Below are 22553 nucleotides of genomic sequence, written 5' to 3' on the forward strand. Positions count from 1 at the left end.
GAGGTATTGGCGCCGTCGCGCTCCATCGCAAAGCAGGTTGTTAAATTAGTCATTTGTCTTTCTTAAATCCTTGAAATAAATCGGTTGATTTGTTAACTTGTTAGATCTATCTATACATGGTTGATTTGTTATTTAGTTTGCTATTAGGGTAGTCTTGTACTTTAGATTTAGCTATGTAGTATATGTACTAAATATGGTCTTTTTTAATTACTCCACATCTATAGATTATTTGTTAACTGAACTTGTATAATAATGAACTTGTATAGTTTTGTATGGTTGTGTTAGATCTACCTATGCATTAGGCCGGCTTTGTATTACCATCTATAATAATATCTTTTCATTCTATACTTGTATGATAATGATCTTATTTTGGTAACACTCGCATAAGAATAAGGCAAGGTGATGCATGCGACAGCAACATTGTATCGTCACTCCCGTTCTTTTTACAGCTCCGTGTTATGTCGGTATGTTCTCTAACCATATGAATGCAGATTACAAGATGAAAAATATATGATAGCTTCTTCACATTCATGATAATTATCTGCAGAAACACCTAGCTCTAAGAAAAAATAAGGAGGCTAAAGCCATATGAAGTTGCACGGAAGTGATTAGTTGTTTTAATTGGCATATGTGATAATCATTTTTATTTTTGTATAACATTCTCACATTGAAAAACATTTGGAATTGTATTTTCAGATCCTTTGAGCAATATTTGCATGGTGCAGCTTCTCTCTTTATGGGAGAAGGAGTATCACGACTGGATTGAGCAATATTTGCATGTTGAAAACCATATTATCGTGGGGATGAACACGTAACCAAGAAAAGCTACAAATTTTTTTCTTTATTTAATCTATCTCTTCTTGAAATATAATTGGGATTTGGTACCATACTTCCATGAGTGTTAAGCTGAATACACATTTGCTACGAGTACTAGTAGTTTGTGTGTAAAATAAGATGAACACATACGACTAGAAACAGAAGACATTTGCGACCGTACGAAACCCACATGCTCAGAAAAGAAAAGTCGTTTGCGAAGGCCATCATATTCGCACACGGTTGGATAAAAAAATAATCGTGTGCGCAAGGATGCCCATCAGACATGGTTACGCAACTCTTTTGTTGTATCGCTTACCCTTGTATAGTGATGCATTAGTTTATCGTGTGTGACGAACCATTTCAGCCACATGTGACAGCCCGATCTATACCAGTGATTACCGGAAGCCCAATTAAGCAACGGCACTACATGTTTGCCGCACAGCCCTGCTGGTGAGAGCTTCCTCTTTGCCGGCCTGCAACGGCAAAGGTACATCTGATACCATACGTATGCCCCAAGATGTCTTGGGCAGATGGTGCATGGAGTAGGACTTGTACAAGGACGTCAAGAAGGCCACCGAGCGTGGCCTTATCAAGCATCTCAGACTTTTACCACAAGTTGATGCATAAAAAGGAAGACATACACTGCATTAAAGTGCTTGGAGTCACACCACGGATCCTTATAAAACAGTACATCATGGAGAGAAAAACCGACTTCACTACTGTAGAACCATGTACCATCGCCACTACTAGTACCTTCAATGTAGGTTCATTCAAGATGTAGGCACATGAACAGTTGTGTAGTATTTTCTGACATAATTAGTTCTTGCGGCTCGAAGCATTTTTCCTGCCCCGCCTTTTAGCCCTTTTAGTTCTCCATGCAGAGCTGTCCGAAACAGTCTCCTCAACAATCCTGGGTAGTGTAAAATTGAAGCTCTCAACTGATAAGCTGTCTTTGTACTCTGGATTTGCGTCGAGAAACTTCTGCACGTCTTCTGTGCCCTTCGCACGCTTCCCATTTGGCAGGACATAGTGGACATCCGTTTTAGCCAGATCACGTCTCAGAATCACTAGCCTCTCAGTCTTGGGTGGAGGCTTTGGAATGTTGGGCATGTCCATGAGCCAAATGCGGCTGCTATCATGCTCAATGTCTGCAGGGTCTTCACATGAGCAGCCAGGTCTTTTAGTGCAGAACCATGGATCATCGTTGAAGTTCTCACGAATGGTCTCAAATTCTTCTTTCGTTGGAACCGTACGCCATTTTCTACATTCACAACACTGTACTGCATACATGCCAATGGATTCCCTTGAAACTCGTTTTCTCTGCCAAAATAAGAAGGTTCCTTGTAAGTATTTTGTTATATCCCATCAGGAAAGGCAAGCAAATTCATCTGAAGTATTTATAGAGATTACTAAAAAAGCACAAATAAAAAAAACCATAGCAACCTAATACTGGCAGTATGTTAGGAGCGTAGTGCAAACTGTGTTTGTAAATGCGTACAGCGCCAACACATCTAACATAGCCATTCATGCAATTTATCAATCAAATTATAAATTAGATGCATAAATACATTTGCTTTCCATGCTGACAGCTGTCTTTGGTTGAACAATGTCATAGCACAGCTAGTTTTTCATTAGCTATTTCTTCTAATGTTGTCATAAGCAGAGCCTAGAGATGCAATTGCTCTAATCGATTGCTCTCTTTTCCTTAGCTCTGTTGATTGAGAAACACAAAATTACTAAATCTACTTTAATATTGGGACCATTACTCTCTATGGTTAGTTACATAATGGTTTAGGTTATGTATATGTCGTCATGCAATCTTATGAACGGTAAATAGGTCAACGCTGCTGCAATAGATATTTCCATGAACATATGGATCAGTAGAAAGCCTACACACTTGTGTATAATCTATATAAGTTAGCATGTTTGGCATGGGACGGAGACTGTGTAAACATATCTGACAAGAGATAGGGGCTGTGTAAGCCCTTCGGTGATTGGAAATAGATTTCACAATTCTTTATCCTCTCGTTACTGGAATTTGGCCGTTTGCCATGTGCCCTTGAGTGTTTTTTCATCAGCGCAGGCAAAGCCTGTGTTGCCTGGAAAAACTATTGGCATGAAGGAGGCACTTGGCAAAAAGGCGGAGTACTCTCGCCAAACAAAATGGCTCTCGAAAAAACTGGGGACAGGTGTCCAAATTGACCTCCGTTTCCTGCAGTTTTTTTTAGAATAACGCAAAACTATTTTATGCTGATTTGACCTACTCAGATGCATGCGGAGAATGGTCCAAAACTGACACAACTATAATTTTGGTACTACAGATAAATTCAGCCTAACAGAAAATAAAACTAGCCTAGAGGGGGAAGAGCCTGTCGGCTTTTTTCCCTTTAAAAGAATGGTGTGCGCGACAGTTGGTTGCGAGTGCGGAGACTCGAACCCGAGAAGGCCAGGACGCATCATCCCGTCCAAACCACCAGGCTAAGCCTTATTTCACAATTCAGATATTTCAAAGGCCAAAGTTTATCATGTATCCCTTCCCGGCTACAAGATCCGTGTACGGAATCAACAAAATTCATTTGCATAAATAGATTTTCTTTCCATGCCGAAAGTTGTCTTTGGCTGGACAATGTCATAGCACAGATACTTTTATCAGCTATTTCTTCTAATGTTTTCATCAGCATAGCCTAAACGGGCAATTGCTGTAATCAATTTTTCTGTTCCTTAGTTATATTGATTGGGAAACACAAAATTACTAAATCTACTTTCATGTTGGCACCATTACTCCCTATTGTTAGTTACGTAATGGTCTAGGTTATGCATATGTTGTCATGCAATCTTAAGAACTGCAAATAGGTCACTGCTGCAATAGATATTTCCACGAACATATCGATCAGTAGAAAGCCTACATGTACACTTTGTCTGTAATCTATATACGTTAGCACGTCTGACATGGGATGGACACTGTGAAAGCATGTTTGACAAAAGATGGGGACTATGTGTCAGCCCTTGGGGTGATTGGAAATAAACTTCACAATTCTCCATCCTCTCCATTCACAGAATCTAGTCGTCTGCCAAGTGCTTTTTGTACCAGGCAGACCTGCTATAACTATAAGCCCGTGTGCCTGGAAAAACTCTTGGTATGAAGGATGCACTCAGCAAAAATGGAAGCGGGCACTCGCCAAAAAGGTGTAGTAACCCTCGGCAAACAAACCGCCTCACCTCAAATATTGGTATGCACAACAGCTGGTTGCGAGTGCGGAGACTCGAACCTGAGAAGGCCAGGAGGCATCATCCAGTCCAAACCAGCAGGCTAAGCCTTGTTTCACAATTCAGATGTTTCAAAGATCAAAGTTTTTCATGTATCCTTTCCCGGCTACAAGACATGTGTGCTGAATCAACAAAATTCATTTGCATAAATAAATTTGGTTTCCATGCCGAAAGTTGTCTTTGGCTGGACAATATCATAGAACAGCTAGTTTTTTCATCAGCTATTTCTTCTAATGTTGTCATCAGCATAGCCTAAAGGGGCAATTGTTGTAATCATTTTTCTGTTCCTTAGTTATATTGATTGGGAAACACAAAATTACTTTCATGTTGGCACCATTGCTCGCTATTGTTAGTTACGTAATGGTCTAGGTTATGTATATGTTGTCATGCAATCTTAGGAAGCGCAAATAGGTCACTGCTGCAATAGATATTTCCATTAACATATGGATCAGTAGAAAGCCTACATGTACAATTTGTTAGTAATCTATATACGTTAGCACGTCCGACATGGGACGGACACTAGCTGTGTAAGCATGACTGACAAAGGATGGGGACTATGTAAGCCCTTGGGTGATTGGAAATAAACTTCACAATTCTTCATCATCTCATTGCCAGAATCTGGTCGTTTGCCAAGTGCTTTTTCACCAGAGCAGATCTGCTATATATAAGCCTGTGTGCCTGGAAAACCTCTTGGCATGAAGGAGGCACTCAGCAAAAAATGGAAGTGGGCACTCGGCAAAAAGGCGGTGTAACCCTCGGCAAACAAACCACCTCACGGCAAAGGACCGGGACATGTGTCCAAATTGATGGTGCGCGGTTGACTGCGGTCTTTTTATTGAACACCATAAAACTATTTTATGTTGGTTCTGACCTGCTCAGATGCATGCCAAAAATAGTCCAAAGCAACATGACTATAATTTTGGCACTGCACATAAATACAGCCTAACGGAATAAAAAAGAACTAGGCTAGAGGGGGAAGAGCCCCTCATTTTTTTAAAATTAAAACCTTGGTGTGCACGGCACCAAGTTGCGAGTAGATATTTCCATGAACTGCAAATAGGCCAACACTGTTGCAGTAGATATTTCCATGAACATATGGATCAGTAGAAAGCCTACACACTTTGTATGTAATCTATATAAGTTATCACGTTTGACATGGGACGGACACTGTGTAAGCATGTTTGACAAAAGATGGGGACTATGTAAGCCCTTGGGGTGATTGGAAATAAACTTCACAATTCTCCATCCTCTCATTGCCAGAATCTAGTCGTTTGCCAAGTGCTTTTTCACCAGGGCAGATATGCTATATATAAGCCTGTGTGCCTGGAAAACCTCTTGGCATGAAGGAGGCACTGAGCAAATATGGAAGTGGGCACTCGGCAAAATGGAGTAACCTTCGGCAAACAAACCGCCTCACGGCAAAGGACTGGGACGACAGGTGTCCAAATCGACCGCGCGCGGTTGATTGCGGTCTTTTTATTGAACACCATAAAGCTATTTTAAGTTGGTTCTGACCTGCTCAGATGCCTGCCAAAAATAGTCCAAAGCGACACGACTATAATTTCGGTACTGCGCATAAATACAGCCTAACAGAATTTAAAAAAAAAGCTAGGCTAGAGGGGGAAGAGCCCCTCGTTTTTTTTCCAAATTAAAGCTTGGTGTGCACGGCACCAAGTTGCGAGTGCGGAGACTAAAACCCCGACGGGCTGAGACGCATCAGCCCATGGAAGCCAACCAGGCTGAGCCTTGTTTCACAATTCAGCTTTCAAGGGCCAAAGTTTACCATGAATCCTTTCCCGCCTACAAGACATGTGCGCGGAATCACCAAAATTCTCAATAGCCACCATTCATGTTCGCGGATCCAGGACGTAGATAATTTTACCAAGCAAATCAAGATCATAACCCACCCATCCCTACCAGATCAGACAACCAGATGCAACCAGACCTACGCCCACAAACAGCAACGGATTCAACCAAACATGGATGGGAATGAAGGTTAAGCGCGCGGACCTGAGAGGGCCCCGGCGAGACTGGAACTGGAACCGGCGCAGGGGAAGACATGGTCGACAGTGAGGTTGACATGGTCGGAGACTCGCGGCGGCGCGTGTTCTTCGGATGGGGAAGGGAAGGGGTTGGATCTCGATCGAGGGTAAACGGGACGGTCGGTAGTAGGGTTTTTAGGGGGAATGTCGGGGCGAGGATAGACGGACACGATCGTCCTCGCCTAAATCGATACCAACCCCGACCGTAAATACGGAGCATAATACTACGTATTTCACTTACTGCTTTCCAGTAATGACCTAGCTAGGGGAAAAACTCTAGGAACTGACGTGCCATCATACGTCAAAGTCCACGGGCTTAAAATTGGGAGGAAAAAGAGAGAAGATTAGGGCAGCTCTGGCTGGCATCTGGTAGTTTCTGCTTTCTACTGCTCTAACCTTTGAGACGACGGCTGAGCTTTTTCTGTTACAGATTGATCGATGAGGACAGTGTCCACTTCTTTTCTTGTTCCTGAACTATATGAACGAAATTGATCAGAATTAGCACGTTAACATAGTACCTTTGCTCCCATGATGTGAGCACGCCGGCGACGCCATGCCCGGCGTAGGAGCGCTCACAGCACCGCTGCCAACAAGTAGGAGTTCACCATGCCAGGGGGAGCTCCCTTGTCGCGCACGCCGCAGCGAGAACCTGGTTGGCTGCTCGCGACGCCTAGGAGAAACTTGGCACGTTGAGGAGCCACAATCAAACAAGAAATATGGCGAGTATTACACAGGTTGACCAGCTCTATGCAGTCTGCCTCCATTATCACGCCCGTGAGGCCACGAATCTTGGCGAAGATGACCCCGTCACGCAAAGCCATGCTCTCAGCAATGAGAGGTTTCGTGATTCCGAGAAGAGGCTTGCTCCAAACACCAATAAGGCGGTTTGAGGAGCGTGCAACACCTCCAGCACCTGCATTGGCATCGGCAAAATTGATAGCGCCATCGGTGTTGATTTTAATATAGTCCGATTTAGGTGGTGTCGGTGTTGACTTTAATTTACATGCTCGAAAGTGAGGCGGATGTCGTCGAAAACTCTCGACGACACAGGCAGTTGGGCGACGAAATCAAGGTCAGTTATTCGGTTGGGGAAGGGGGGTGGATCTCGAGGTTACACGGGACGGTAGGGTTTTATGCGGATACACGGACATGATCGTCCTCACAAAAATCGATACCAAGCCCATCCGTAAACCCGGAGCATATAATATTGTATTGTACTTTGGCACATGACACCTGTATCTTTCTTTCGGTGGGATTTAAGTAGAGAGAGTAACACTACAGTATATTTATCTATTTGTGAAACAATTTTGACAAGAAACTTCGAAATAAATGAAGTAAATTAATCCCGCACATGTTTCTTTGACGAATCCATCTCGTGCACCACGAGCTTCTCTACAGCGACGAGAAACTGGTGGCGTTATTGAAAACATACACCCCGGCCTTCGCATAAATGGCCTCTGATGGGTACACCCGTGACGTCACTGCCAATCTTCCGCCCATCGCGAAGCTCTCCACGATCGAATGATCCACAAGTATCCTAACAGATAAAGCCTCCCCGTTGAGCATAGGAACGGTGCTGCCCACCACACGCTTCACCACGCTCCTGGCCCGGGACGACCGTGACTCGTCGTGGCAGAAGTGGGTTTGGAGGCCCCCGTCAAGGCCCCTAGACACATAGAAGTACGCCGCCATTTGCTCACTATGGTGTTCGTTAGCGTGGACAAGGAGGCCGAAGGGACCAAGGGCACCACGGTTGGCGGCGCCACCGCTGGTGCTACAGTTGTAGCCACCTTCGGCCTTGTCAAGGGCGCCAACTACGGAGGCATCGAGGCGGAAGGAGGCTTCAATGTCAAGCTGAGCGGCTTGGCGGAGGTTGATAGAGAAGATGGAGCCAGCATCGATGATGATGCCACTGAGGTGAGTGGAATTGAGGCGAAGGGTCTCGACCTCCTCCACCGGCCATTGGAGAAGGTTCGTCCGAGTCTTCTCGTCCAGTGCCACGGTCCTCGGAATCGACTGCACGCAAGCCATACAACATTAATTTGTTAGTTCAATAATTCATAACAGGTTAGACCCTCACTCAAGAATGCATATTGACATCAAAAAATGAAGAATAAAACATGAGAAAAAATGGTTCTTATTTTAGTAATAAAATGGCTAGCACCCCACCCGACATAACGAACAGATTGTAAATTCAATGTAAACAAATGATATGGATATATAGATAGTTACCTGAACTGAACCCCATCCTTTGGCAATGTCGGTTTGCTTGGAGTCGGCTTCTCTGACCCAACCCCACAGCACGCGTCGTCGCTTCGCGGGATCATAGAATGTCTTGGACGCATAAAACATTCCCCAATCATACCTCAACCCGTGCCCCAAGTCTGCCTTCGGGTCCAACGGTGTCCACCTGTTGGCCTTTGCATTGTACCTGCCCAGCGCATAATAGTCATGTCGGTCATCGTCACTACTCTCCTTCATCACGTACAACATCCCTTCCGATGAGTTCTTGCCATTGCCGCCGACGGGGTAGAAGTCGACACACTCCCACATGCCAGAACCATTGACACGATGCAAGTATCCTGGGATGAGCTCGTATCTAAGAAAGTCTTTCGTCTTGTATGTCATGGCAATACCGGCATGGCCATGGTCATCCTTGGACCCAATGACGGTGCGCCACGTGTGATCAGACTTGTCGAACCATGCGGTGGTGGGGTCGCGGAAGTCCTTGATACCAATGCCCGGGGGCGCGCGAAGGATGGGGTTTGAAGGGTGCTTGGTCCACCTGCGAAGAAGGGGGTCCCTAGGGTTCGCTGGGACAGCGAGGCACTGGACCTGTTCAGACGTGTTGCTGTTCCCGCTATAGAGCAAGACAACCTTTCCGTCGGGGAGGACGGTGGTGGAGCCCGTCATGACGCCCTTGATGTCATACCAGTGGTCCGGAACCATGGCGAGGGGCAGGTGGCGCCAGCGGACCAGGTCCCGCGACACCGCGTGACCCCAGGCGATGATGTCACCCTTCACGGCGCCCTTGGGGTTGTGCTGGTAGAAGAGGTGGTACCATCCACGGTAGTACATTGGACCTGCACGTTGTGTCAATAGTTCAGTGATAGACCGACAGAACATCGGCCGTCGATCGATATCTTAACGTACTAACCGCTGGGATCTGCATATATTCATGCATGCATGTCGCCGCAGTACATACGCCGCCGGCCACCAGCAAAAAAATTAGACAGTCAGTTGGTTTCTCCATAGTTATATCAAACCTTGAGAAAAATCCATGAGAAGTAATACCGTTCATGTAGTTCTTCTTCGGCTGGAAATGGTACCCGGTCCTTTGCCACTCCAGCATCGCGTTGCTCCACGGGAACCCATCGGCATCAGCGCCGGCGTCTTCTCCGATGCCACCCAGCAATGTCATCTCGTCACCAGCGTGGTCCGCCCTGGCCCCTGAGAGCGTGTAGGCGGCGAGGAGCACGACCACGGCCAATACGGCGGCGCACGAGCTCCGGTGGTACAGAAGCGACGGCATGGCGCGTGACTCCATCACAAATTGTTTGGCTCTTCCTTCTGTCAGTCTCCAGGGGTTTATTTATAATTGGGCCAACATGAATACCTACTCTGCAATAATATTGTTCACGAGTATATCCATCCGATTAAAAATTGGTACTCCCCTGATACTGGTTTATTTGGCTAGATTTGCTAATTAATACCAGGAAACTTAATTACCTTGATTTTTTGATACCAGCCATTGGCCCTCTCCCTCTTAATTACTTTACCCTGGCAGGAATTGCTCTGTGCATGTAGGGATGTAGTAGGATTGGATCAGATTTTAAGTTACCATATCATATAACATATTTTTCGACGGATTCGGAGCGAATAACGATTTGGTTGCGGATTCCAATACGGATATATGAGACCTTGAATTCGGAACGACAAAGGAGCGGACTCGGAGTGGAAACAAACTTAATCGAAATATACGCACATAAGTTGGTTGGAAAACCATACAACCAAACAAATAATTGATTAATCAAGTTTTCCAAAAAATACTTATAAAATAAATATTGTGACACAATAGAATGAATAAATATGCCCTAACCACATGAACAAAGTATGTTTATATGGATGCCATAACGGAAATACAAGGACTAGGATAACACCGACGTATGCTTCAATGGCCCAGTATCCTCACAAGTTTCGAAGTGGGACATTGTTTAATGGACAAACTCGTCAACTCACGAACTACTAAATATGCTCTGTTAGTTTCGATGTTTAGGATCAAATTTGGCTCATTCTGATAAAAACCATTGGATAATCCTAAATATTTTTTGGATACGGTATCCAAGTGCTATTTCGTGTACCATATCAAGTTCGGACGGATAGCCTTGTCCATCGGATTTCATTAGATCGGATATGGATTCTCTAAAATAGATTTGGTAATAAATTCGGTGCGGAAATTATCCTATCTGGTTGGTGACAACTTATCCATCCAAACAAAAAATGGTACTCCCTCCATGCTGATTTATTGGACTAGATTTGCGAATTGATAGGAGATTTAATTGACTTGATTTTTGGGTACCAGAGATTGCCTCTCTCTCTCTTCCCCTTAGGGCATGAAAAATGCTTGATAAGACTGTCTAATCTTAATCACGCCGCGTTACCTAGAAATAATAATAATAAATGATGTACAATGGTTTTTTTAGTTTCTAGTAATAAGAGATCCCTAAATATATGGTGAGGGAGATTGTTGCTAAGAGATGATATTTTAGCTAAGAGAAGACAAAACCCTGACGCAATAGATAGCCACCTTGCTCACAACACATCCCACCACAAGCCTAATAAACTGGTATGGAGTTAGCAATCCAATTAAGCACTAGGTACTCCACTATGTTGTTTAGCCGAGAGAGTGATCCAAATGAACAACAATACTCTAGTTGTTAAGCATTACTCCGTCGGCATGAGAATAAGCCTATACTCCCTCCGTCCGCTGCATAAGACTTGGATCCAAATTCTTTCTGTCCCAATTTAACCATGGATTGAGCCCAATACCCCCTAATTAATTGATCAGTGGCCCTCTCCATAATTATGAATTTAGTATATTATGAAATTGCGTTCCCAATATTATTTTGGTGCAGGTCCGACAACACTAGAGAAAACGTTGTATGTGTGATGCACGCCTCTGCTGGCACACAAAAGTCCGCAACCCACACCCTATCTCACGATGGAACAACTCCGGAGGTTAAAAAACAGAAGGATACCAGAAGGACAATGAAAGAAAATTCTGCCAAATGGGAGTTCCTCGTTGGCCAGGAGCATGTACGAGCTAGCACAACTACAAGAAGATCAAGACTGAGCATGTGCAAGCACAACTACAAGGAGATCAAGACTTCGCGGACAAGCGAAATGAATATGAAAGGAGGAAAAAGAATAAACTTAAAGTTATTATGTACAAAAGGCACATCGTCTAGAGTAGTACACACTCGCCAAGCTACGTTTATTTAGATCTCATATCTGGATATCCACGCTTTTTAGCTCTGAAAGAGACTAAAGATTAGAAGGCATATTTAATTATTTTTTTAGCAAGTATCCGTAAAGATATGTTATGTTCTCGCGAAAAAAATATATTATTACTATTAATGATCATGGACATAAAGAAGCACGCATACGCCATAAGCCCATTTACCAGGCCTAACCAAACCAAAGCTTTTCTATACATACATACGGTCATGCACTTGGAAAGCCCATCAGGCTATGAATAAGATGCCACTCCCTGTCCCTGACATACCAGCCTGGCCCAGCCCACTTGAAAGGCTCTACTCAGCTGCCTAGGGGAAAACCAGTTTGTTTGAGATTCATCCGGTCAAACCCAACTGAAAGCCCAAAAGAAGTAGAGCTTTGTTTCTTCGACTTGGTACACTCGGCAAGAAACTGCTCGATCGCTCCGGTATATGATAAGTACATCACTGATTTTATTTAAAAAATAAGTATCGCTGATTCACTACGGGGAAGACGCCGTGGGCCGACGGCCCCGCACCGTCGGCACAGGTAAGTCCACCGTCGGCACCGTCTCTGCCGACGGTGACCGTCGGCGTACCGGCGTCGGCACAGATGGCGTCGGGGTTCGCGCGGGCACCGTCGGCGTAGCACTACACCGTCGGCACAGGCGTACGCCGACGGCTGGACGGTGGCCGTCGGCCTGCCCATCGTCGGCACACTCATCTCGCCGTCACGCCGGCTGCCGTCAACGTGCCCACTTGTGCCGACGGTTTCACCGTCGGCACAGTTTCATTTTTTTTTCCCAGAACCGGCGGGAAATCGTTCTGATTTGAACTGGAAAAAACGCGCGCTGGGCAGCAGCTTGTGCCGACGGTGTCACCGTCGGCACAGACCCTGCCATTTGGCACGGCTATGGGCTCGTGCCGACGGTGACACCGTCGGCACAAATTGCTTGCACGCTGTTTTTTAATTTCCCTGATTTTGCTCCATTTGCACAGCAATTGCATATAAAATAGCGATATCATATACGAATTGCACACATATAGCTCACATCACAGATATAGCACAAATATGGCACCAAATCCCAAATTTAGTACAAATATAGCACACAAGCAATACGGTACATATAGTCATCCTACATAGATCATTCTACACATATAGCATGTGTCATGTAGCTAGTACAATGTATGGTGGTGCACCACCCGAGTGACGATCTAGCTACGGTGACGAGCTAGCTCCGAGTCGGTGAAGTGAGGCCGCTGTATCTCGACGGTGCTCGGGGAGGTAGAACCACGACGAGAGCCACCGGAACCGGAAAAATGCCGAGGTTCGGCGGAAGCACCGGGAGAATGGCGACCGGGGTGCATCGGCGTACCACAAGGAGTGTCGTTCCCGGATTCTCCCAATCCCTACATGTTGGAGGGAGTTAGCAACTTAGCCATGTCACACCAAGTTAGCAACTTAGCCAAGTTAGCAACTTACCGGGGTCAGCCGACGGCGACGCTTGTACATGATATAGAACTCCTCCTTGGACGGGAACACCGGCGTCGGCCCCGGATGAGGTGGCTCCGGGAGTGGTTCCTCTCGCACTCCGAGTCATCATGAACCGAGTGAAACTCTGCAAGAAACGGGAGAGATTGCTCGGATTCAAACATGGGGACTTATGATGTTTTGCAACCATAGAGATTGAAACTTACCGCCATCCGGTTGCTCGTCCACTTGGACATAGGCATCTTTCACAAGGTCATGCTCCTTAATCTTCTCGAGATACTCCTCGTAAGCTACTTGCGTAGGCCTCCTCGAGCTGAGTCTACAATTTCAGAAATAATGCGTCTCATCAACATAGCCATTCGGGAACAAGAGTCAAAACAGAGGATGAAAGTGTGGATGACTTACATCTACCTCTACCCGAGAACGGCCTGTAGTCCGCGAGGAGGTAGCGTAGCTGCCGGAGGGGAGGGTAGCCTTGATCTGCGTGAAGTTCCTCTGAGGCTTGAAACCCCCAGCAAGGCAGGCGGGACGTCCATGCGGCTGGCCGGACCCCGCCGGCATCATCGCCACCTCGTCGACCGGCTCGGTCATCGGGTCCTCCACCTCCGGATGGAGCTTGGCGTACTCCTCGCGAGTATCTTTCCTTGCTCTCTTTGGCCTTGCCGTAGTACCTCTCGGGCGCGGGCCGAGGCTCGTTCGGACCCGGGCGTCACCGGCTTCATGTGCGTCCACGCTTCCATCTCACCAACTTCCCTCCCGAGCTTCTTCCCCTGCATCACAAAACAAATGTTATGCATATCATCGAAAATCAAAAAAATGCAGCTTGTTCCATTTTTATATGTACCGAACGCTCCCGATAGCGATCGGTCGTCGCTGCTCCCCGCATCTGTGTGTTCCCTGGTTCCCACGGTTGGCCTTGTTCCGGTCGCTCACGGCCTTGAAATCGGGGTTTTCGCCGACCCAATTCTTGACCAACTCCATGAAGGCGGCCCTCTTATTATTATCAGCCCAATGTGGTACAACCTGCAAAATCAAAACTCATTTGAAGAACAAACAATATAGTTGCAAGTTAGCCGCGGTACATAGAATCGCATTGACAATTACTTACCGACATGAATTGCTCTATCGTCATAGCCGGGGCGAGTCCCTGCACAATCTCAGGCTTTGTGTACCTTACGCCCTGCTCAGCATAGAAGTGGCCGATGCACGTGATCCTCCGGTTGTACCACCGCTGCCGTGTCAACTTCCGACACATGCTACGGAGGATCACGTCCGCCCTCTCCTTATGCTCGGTCGCCACCCTATAATTGCGCTGCAATCAAGCATAACGAGAAAGTGTGAGAGGCATGAGTTATCACGGTGGGGTTATCAACTACATATGAACGAAACCCAAAGAGTATGCATTACGTACCCAAAACTTCTTGATCACGGCGTCGGCGGCGGAAGTAAAGCCGGGGTAAGGCGCTATCTCAAAGTCTTCCCAAGTGTAGGCTAGCTTCGACTCGCCCCCAAGGACCGGAGTGTACATCCCCGGCCGGTACTTCCTAATAGCAGCTCCAATCGGACTCCACGGCACGCGGACATTCCCCGTGTATGTGAAATTCCTGCACAATTATCAAACATTAGAAAATGCTAAGTGTCATAACGAAAATGAAATCACCTTACTACTTACTCTGTCTTTCCTGGGACAAGGAGCCACTTCTCATCCTCCGTAGCGGGTTCCTTACTCTCATCGGGAACCTGCGCTTCCCCACGAATCCGCAACTTCTTCGGAGCCATCTCCGTCGAAGCCTCCTCGTCCCTAGACTCCTCCTCCTCCTCCCTAGTGTCCTCCTCCTCCTCCCTAGTGTCCTCCTCCTCGTCCATAGGCCGTGAAGCCACCGAGCCGAAGCGAGAGGGAATGTCGGCTAGAAGGAGCCGTGCATTCCCCCTCGTCCTCCAGCTCGTCCTCCCCCTCGTCCTCCAGCTCGTCCTCCCCCTCGTCCTCCCGCTCGTCCTCCCCCTCGTCCTCCCCGCCCTCCGTCTGCGTCTTCGTAACGCCGGGTGGGAACAATGGGTCTTCCACTCCGTCTGGAAGCACCCGGCCACGGCTTCCGCTGATGCATCTGATCAAGCAAGGAGCTCGATGATGCCTTCCGTCCGCTCATATTGGGCAATTACCTGCATAAGAAAAAGAGAAAATAATTAATAAGCATGTTGAAAATTAATAAGCATAATGACAAATATAGGTACTAAGCATAATGAAAAATGTAGGTATTAAGCATAATGACAAATGTATGTATTAAGCATAATGATAATGTAGGTACTAAGCATAAAAGACCCTCACCATTCATCACCACTCTCATCTCTAGGCATTGGGTTCTCAGCCTCACTATCAAAATCGGTATCATATGAGTATTCATGGTCGGCATTGGGTTCCGGTTGAGTCTCGACAATGTTGTCTTTGCTCGCATGGCGCTTGGTGAGCATAGCTATGTCCTTCGGGTCCACCACGGTCTCACCACGCATTTGTACATCGTTGTGGAGATCCCGAAGACCTATGTCTATTTGAAGAGCCCCGAGCTTGCTCTTCCTCTTGATAGAAAATTCCCTCATATGTTACCGGGTCAATGTTGTTGTAATCGTCCTCGGAGGGGATGGGTAGCTTACCATGTGGCGATACCGGAACACGACTTCCCAGCCCATGAGTTCCTCATTCGACATGGGTAGGACAAATAATAAACTTGCTTGGTTTGGTGAGCCACAACATAGACGTCGGATCCGCTGTAGGTGGTTGTAGGCCTAACTTCAACTAAACCAATGGAGGGGTGCTTCTCATTCCACTGTGTGGGTCAAACCGATGGCATTTGAACACAAAGAGCTTGAGTTCTATGTTTGCGTTGTTGAACGTCAACTCGTATACCTTTTGTAACCTTCCATAGTAATCAAGATCATCGGCTCCGCGGGTGTAGACCCCGGTATTTATTGTTTTTGCATTAGGCCGGTTCTTCCGGTGAAACTCCGTATGGAAGCGATACCCATTTACATCATACTTCTCATGCGTATGGACTCTACGGTTAAAACCCTGGGAAACGCATCTCAACTCATCTGTCATCTCAACGTTGGGATCAGCTCCCTACAAGTTCGGTTCAGATTATTCAGTGCATTAGTTACGTGTAATAAGACAAGTCACGGATTGCAAAGTAAGAGGAACATTTGAGAAATTACTTTTTCATGGAACCGAGTTCACGAAGCTTTTATTTAAGGGCGGGGCACCCTCTTTCGGAAGAGTGTACCACTCTGCGTGGGAGTGGGACCATTTCTTCCCGACCACATTTCATCATGGAATTCGCTGAAAGGAGAAAATACGTATTAGACCAAAACCAAGTTACTGGTTGCAAAGTAATTGGTTCATCATTTTACCTCATGAAATCGACCACTTCCTCCATGTTCATAAGCACGTAAAGCATTATGCAATCCTTCTCTTGTGGCGAAATGTTCTCCACTTTTGAGGCACCGGCCTTGCCACCGGGATATTTGAAGAGCAAGAGCTTTGGGTCACGGTTGGGCTCATCGGAATTGTACCGAGCGACCGGGTTATGCTTAGTGGGCACATCATTGGCATAGTACATTGTCGTGGCGTCCGCCATCTCATGGAGGAGAGTTGCCTCAGCTATGCATGCTTCAATCTTATTTTTGTTTCCACATTTGTACCGAATATACTTGAACTCCCTCTCAATACAAAACTGCCAACGATACTTGCACCGGTCCCCCCAAGAGTGCCTCGTTGGCGAGATGCACGATGAGATGTAACATCGGAGTGAAGAAGCACTGGGGGAATATCATCTCTAACTTGCATAGCATGTCCGGCACTTGCTCCTGCAGCTTCTCAATCACCTCGGTACATATCCGCTTAGCACGGACCGTGCGGAAAAAATGGCTCACCTCCGCAAGCACTCGCCGGACATGATCGGGGAGATACCCTCGAAGCATCACCGGCATCGGCCGCTCAATCCATATATGATAGTCGTGACTCTTGAGCCCGTTTATTTTTCCTGTAGCAAGATTGACTCCCTTACTCATATTCGAACAATAACCATCGGGGAACATCACGTCATATTTGAGCCACGTAAATGCCTCCTTCTTGTCGGCGCTATCAAGACGAGTACTTGGCATGCGGCTTTAACCAACCTTTTCGATTGCCCTCGGGAGGCTGCATGTGTAGAGCCACCCTGTCACATATCTCCTCAATATCGACTCTAGCTGAAACATTATCCCTTGACTTGCACGGTATATTGCGGCGGGTGTTAAGGAATGCCTCCCCACAATTCTTTTCGGTGTGCATCATATCGATATTATGGGGAAGTTCAAGGTCCTTGTAATACTCGAGCTCTGTTATGCACCGCTATGTGAGTCCGGTTGTGCGTTTTACCATATCCCTCAAATTGGTGGCCGGGTTCCTTACTAGGTCCGGAGAGCACGTAGCTCAGCATCAACGGTTGCACCATTGAACTTTGGTATTTCTTTATGTTCAAGCACAACTACGCCTTTCGTGAAGTTTTTCTTGTCGGATCTGAACCGATGCCCTGGATCGAGGAACTTGCGGTGTTTGTCAAAGGCAACATATTTGTGTCCAGCTTTTAGGTGCCTGAATTCTAGTTCGTGCTCGCACACTCTGGGCATGGAAACTTACCGAGCTGTACTATGCCCACAGAATAGGGCGTACCCGGGTAGGTCATGCATCGAATAGTGGAACCAAACTTTCATGATGAAGTTTCTCTTTGTTGCTCGGTCGTATGTCAATGTACCGTGATGCCACGAGTGGTGCAAATCATCCACAAGTGGTTGCATTAAGACACTCAATTTCTTCCCTGGATATTCGGGCCCTGGAAGGATCATCGACAAGAATATGTTCTTCCTTTGCATTACGACTCCGGGAGGGAGATTGAGCGGAATAACAAACACGGGCCAGCAGCTGTACGCGGCGGTCGACATACCATATGGGTTGAATCCATCGGTTGCTATCGCAATTCTAACATTCCGAGCCTCACTTGCCTCATTTGGGTGCTTTTCATCGAAGTGCTTCCATGATTCACCATCGGATGGATGTACCATGGGTACCCGTTTCTTCTCGTCTTGCAATCTTATCCCGGTCTTATGCCATGTCATCTGCTTGGCAGTCTCCTCGAACATGTAAAGCCGCTTGGATTCTTTTGATAAATGGGAGATAACGAAGAATCTTTATGGCTACTTTTGTCCGCCTCTTCGACCATTGCCTACATCTACCTCATGATACCTAGAGTGACCACACTTGGCACGAGTACTTGTCATCCGCATAGTCTTTCCAAAACAAAAGGCAAAGTTTTGGACGGACATCATATGTTACATAATCCATTTTCAATGCTTTCAAGATTTTCTTCGTTTCGTACATGGTCTTGGGCAAGCAATGACCTTCGGGCAACATGTTACCTACTGTGCTCGAGTCTTTTCAAAGGATGCTCGAGTACTCTCAAACATGCACTTGTCGGCTAGCAACTTGCGTGATGCCATCAAGTTGAGACATTTTTGCACCGGGTATAGAGGCCTCCTAGGCTGAGGCCATCATATCAATGAAGGCCCTCGCGGTTGGCTCGGGTTCCTCCTCCGGAAGTTCCTCCGGTTGTGGCGGTCCCTCCGGTTCGGGCGGTTCCTCCGGTTCAGGCTGTTCGTCCCATGGTAACTGCGGCATGTCGGCATCCCGAAGATCATCTAGCAAGTTTAAGATGCCATCGTTCTCATTGCCATCGATCCGCTGCCGCATCACCTCACCTCTATCACGTTCGTGCCGAGAAAAGTCGACCGGCGGGTCGTAGTCACGCATATACCCATTCCACCAAAGGTGTTTAGTCATCTCTAGAATATCCTTAGGATGACGCCTCCTGCGGACATTGCAAGGGCAACGGGGACGAACAATCCCCTTCGAACCACGAGCTAACTCCTTCACTAACAAATCGGTCTTCCATTTCCATTCATCTGTCACTTGAGTCGAACTAACACGGCCACTTGTACATCCACTCATTATCGGCCATCCTGCTTTATTGCGTGACAAACAACAAATAGTAGCATGAAATTGAATGCATCATATTTTTATTTTTCTACCGGCGAAAACGCGTGCATCAACCTACATCTCTACTAGGTGGGCTCCTAGCAGCCCCGGACCCGTAGTTGGGTACGTTCTCCACGTTACGCTCGGGTGCGAGACAGAATTTCGGCGGCACCTCCCCGCTGCTCTCCCGATACACGTCTCGGCAAAAGCCGAGAGGATGTGCATCCGGAGAACAACGGGGAGGCGGCGACGAAATCTGTCTCGCACCCGAGCGTAACATGGAAACGTACCCAACTACGGGTCCGGCGACTGTCCCGTAAATGCCACAAGCGTTACGGTTCAAAATATGCTTGACCACTAATGCATATTTATCCGCGTAACGCTTGCGGACGGGAATTGACACCTAGGTTACGCGACTTGACGGAGAAATTAAATCTAATGACATAAAAAATGCGAAGGGGGAGTCGGCAATTCAGCTCACCCTCGGCTGTAGAGGAAGTAGTCCAACAACCGGCGATGTCGACGGCCGTAGAGATGCGCCGCAAGATCCGGGATCGTCACGCGGGATGCTCACTACGGGACATGTTAGAATAATCAAAATTTGTCAATGCAAATTCATCGCTAAATAGATTTCATTTTCAATTTCAATTAGCATTTCAATTTCAATTTCATTTTGCATTTCAATTTTATTTTCAATTAGCATTTCAATTTCATTTTCATTTTCAATTAGCATTTCAATTTCAATTTCATTTAGCATTTCAATTTTTATTTTCAATTAGCATTTCAATATCTTTTTCAACTAGCATTTCAATTTCAATTTCATTTTCAATTTCATTTTCCATTTCAATTTTCCCTAACTATTAACTACTCAATAACTAACTAACTACCAAATAGACACAAAAATAAAAATAAAAAGAAGAAAAATTACCGGGGCGAGGCGGGCAGGGGCAGCGGGGGCGAGGGGGGCCGGGGCGAGGCGGCGCTGCAGGCGCGGCGGAGGCGAGGGGGGTCGGGGCGGCTGCAGGCGCGGCGGGGCTGCTGCCGACGCGGCGGAGGCGAGGGCGGCCGGGCGTCGGCGGGTGGTGGCGGAGGAAGAGGGCGGCCGGGCGTTGGCCGGGCGTCGGCGGGTGGTGGCGGAGGCGAGGGGGGTGGGGGCGGGGCGGCTGCAGGCGCGGCGGGGCGGCTGCCGACGCGGCGGAGGCGAGGGCGGCCGGGCGTCGGCGGGTGGTGGCGGAGGAAGAGGGCGGGCGAGGGTGGCCGGGCGTCGGCGGGTGGTGGAGGAGGCGAGGGCGGCCGGGCGTGGCGGCGGGTGGTGGCGGAGGCGAGGGCGGCCGGGCGTGGCGGCGGGTGGCGGCCGGGAGAGACGGCGGCGCGCGGGGGTGGGGGCGTGAGCGAGGGCGGGCCGGGGGTGGGGGTGTGGATGAGGTGGTCGGGCCGCGCGCGCCGATCCGATTATGTCCACCCACCTGTGCCGACGGTGAGTTTGTGCCGACGGTGACCGTCGGCACAAGCTGTTTTTTTTATTTTTTTATTTTATTTTTTATTTTCCTTTTTATTTTTTTAAATAAATATTGTCACTATTTACTACAAAAAATAAGAATAGAATAGGAGTAAGCACTTGTTCTACTAGGTTACTTAGTTGGCATGATGTTGTGCCGACGGTGACCGTCGGCACTGTGCTGTTTTTTACTACGAGGTTACTTAGTTGGCATGACGGTGTGCCGACGGTGATGTTATTGTCACTATTTACTACAAAAAATAAGAATAGAATAGATCATCTCAAATCATAACCCTAACCCTAACCCTAAACAATAAGTGTAGGAAGTTAGGAACCCCATGTCCGAGAAGCCGGGCACACCCGGAGGGGTAGCATTGGATATAGAACCATCTCAAATCACTTTTGTGCATGCCATGTGGACACACACAAATTTTGGGGCCATTCCCTAGGTCCGATGCTCGATTTCCGACGAAACCCTAGTTACGTTGACCGCGCCGTCTACCCCTTTGATCGCATCCCATCGGGGTTCCCCGGTGGGCGTATGCCTACGTTTGAGCTTGGTTAGGTCATAGGTACATGTGGAAACAAGTACCATCCCCTATGATCCCAAGGTTCTCTCCGGTTCACCTCCGAGGGAGTTCCCCCTATACATGCGAGAATACGCCTAAGTGTAGGAACCCCATGTCCGAGAAGCCGGGCACACCCGGAGGGGTAGCATTGGATATAGAACCATCTCAAATCACTTGTGTGCATGCCATGTGGACACACACAACTTTTGGGGCCATTCCCTAGGTCCGATGCTCGATTTACGACGAAACCCTAGTTACGTTGACCGCGCCGTCTACCCCTTTGATCGCATCCCATCGGGGTTCCCCGGTGGGCGTATGCCTACGTTTGAGCTTGGTTAGGTCATAGGTACATGTGGAAACAAGTACCATCCCCTATGATCCCAAGGTTCTCTCCGGTTCACCTCCGAGGGAGTTCCCCTATACATGCGGAATCCGCCTAAGTGTAGGAACCCCATGTCCGAGAAGCCGGGCACACCGGAGGGGTAGCATTGGATATAGAACCATCTCAAATCACTTGTGTGCATGCCATGTGGACACACACAAATTTTGGGGCCATTCCCTAGGTCCGATGCTCGATTTACGACGAAACCCTAGTTACGTTGACCGCGCCAGTCTACCCCTTTGATCGCATCCCATCGGGGTCCCCGGTGGGCGTATGCCTACGTTTGAGCTTGCTTAGGTCATAGGTACATGTGGAAACAAGTATCATACCCTATGATCCCAAGGTTCTCTACGGTTCACCTCCGAGGGAGTTCCACCTATACATGCATGCGGAATCCGCCTAAGTGTAGGAACCCCATGTCCAGAAGCCGGGCACACCGGAGGGGTAGCATTGGATATAGAACCATCTCAAATCACTTTTGTGCATGCCATGTGGACACACACAAATTTTGGGGCCATTCCCTAGGTCCGATGCTCGATTTCCGACGAAACCCTAGTTACGTTGACCGCGCCGTCTACCCCTTTGATCGCATCCCATCGGGGTTCCCCGGTGGGCGTATGCCTACGTTTGAGCTTGGTTAGGTCATAGGTACATGTGGAAACAAGTACCATCCCCTATGATCCCAAGGTTCTCTCCGGTTCACCTCCGAGGGAGTTCCCCCTATACATGCGAATCCGCCTAAGTGTAGGAACCCCATGTCCGAGAAGCGGGCACACCGGAGGGGTAGCATTGGATATAGAACCATCTCAAATCACTTGTGTGCATGCCATGTGGACACACACAACTTTTGGGGCCATTCCCTAGGTCCGATGCTCGATTTCCGACGAAACCCTAGTTACGTTGACCGCGCCAGTCTACCCCTTTGATC

At 47.5% G+C, this 22553-nt stretch overlaps 1 protein-coding gene and 1 pseudogene across 1 annotated transcript; both read right to left on the reverse strand.

Annotated features, from left to right (window-relative positions):
- Positions 1–1632: 1632 nt before the first annotated feature.
- On the reverse strand, positions 1633–6187 carry LOC124667776 (methyl-CpG-binding domain-containing protein 4-like). Its single transcript, XM_047205027.1, has 2 exons — positions 6094–6187; positions 1633–2136 (listed from the first exon to the last, which is right to left on the reverse strand). The coding sequence occupies exons 1-2, from the start codon at positions 6163–6165 to the stop codon at positions 1633–1635; spliced, it is 576 nt and encodes a 191-aa protein (XP_047060983.1). The 5' UTR covers positions 6166–6187.
- Positions 6188–7464: 1277 nt separating this feature from the next.
- On the reverse strand, positions 7465–9624 carry LOC124704418 (annotated as a pseudogene).
- Positions 9625–22553: the final 12929 nt, after the last annotated feature.

This window comes from Lolium rigidum, chromosome 1, assembly GCF_022539505.1.
Source record: "Lolium rigidum isolate FL_2022 chromosome 1, APGP_CSIRO_Lrig_0.1, whole genome shotgun sequence".
Classification (NCBI taxonomy): Eukaryota; Viridiplantae; Streptophyta; class Magnoliopsida; order Poales; family Poaceae; genus Lolium; species Lolium rigidum.

Bases quoted from the DNA above. Each gene is read 5' to 3' on its own strand.
- LOC124667776 (XM_047205027.1), bottom strand. From the start codon at position 6,165: ATGTCAACCTCACTGTCGACCATGTCTTCCCCTGCGCCGGTTCCAGTT. The intron at 2,137-6,093 runs GTCCGCGCGCTT...TTATTTTGGCAG, and splicing joins TCTCGCCGGGGCCCTCTCAG to AGAAAACGAGTTTCAAGGGA.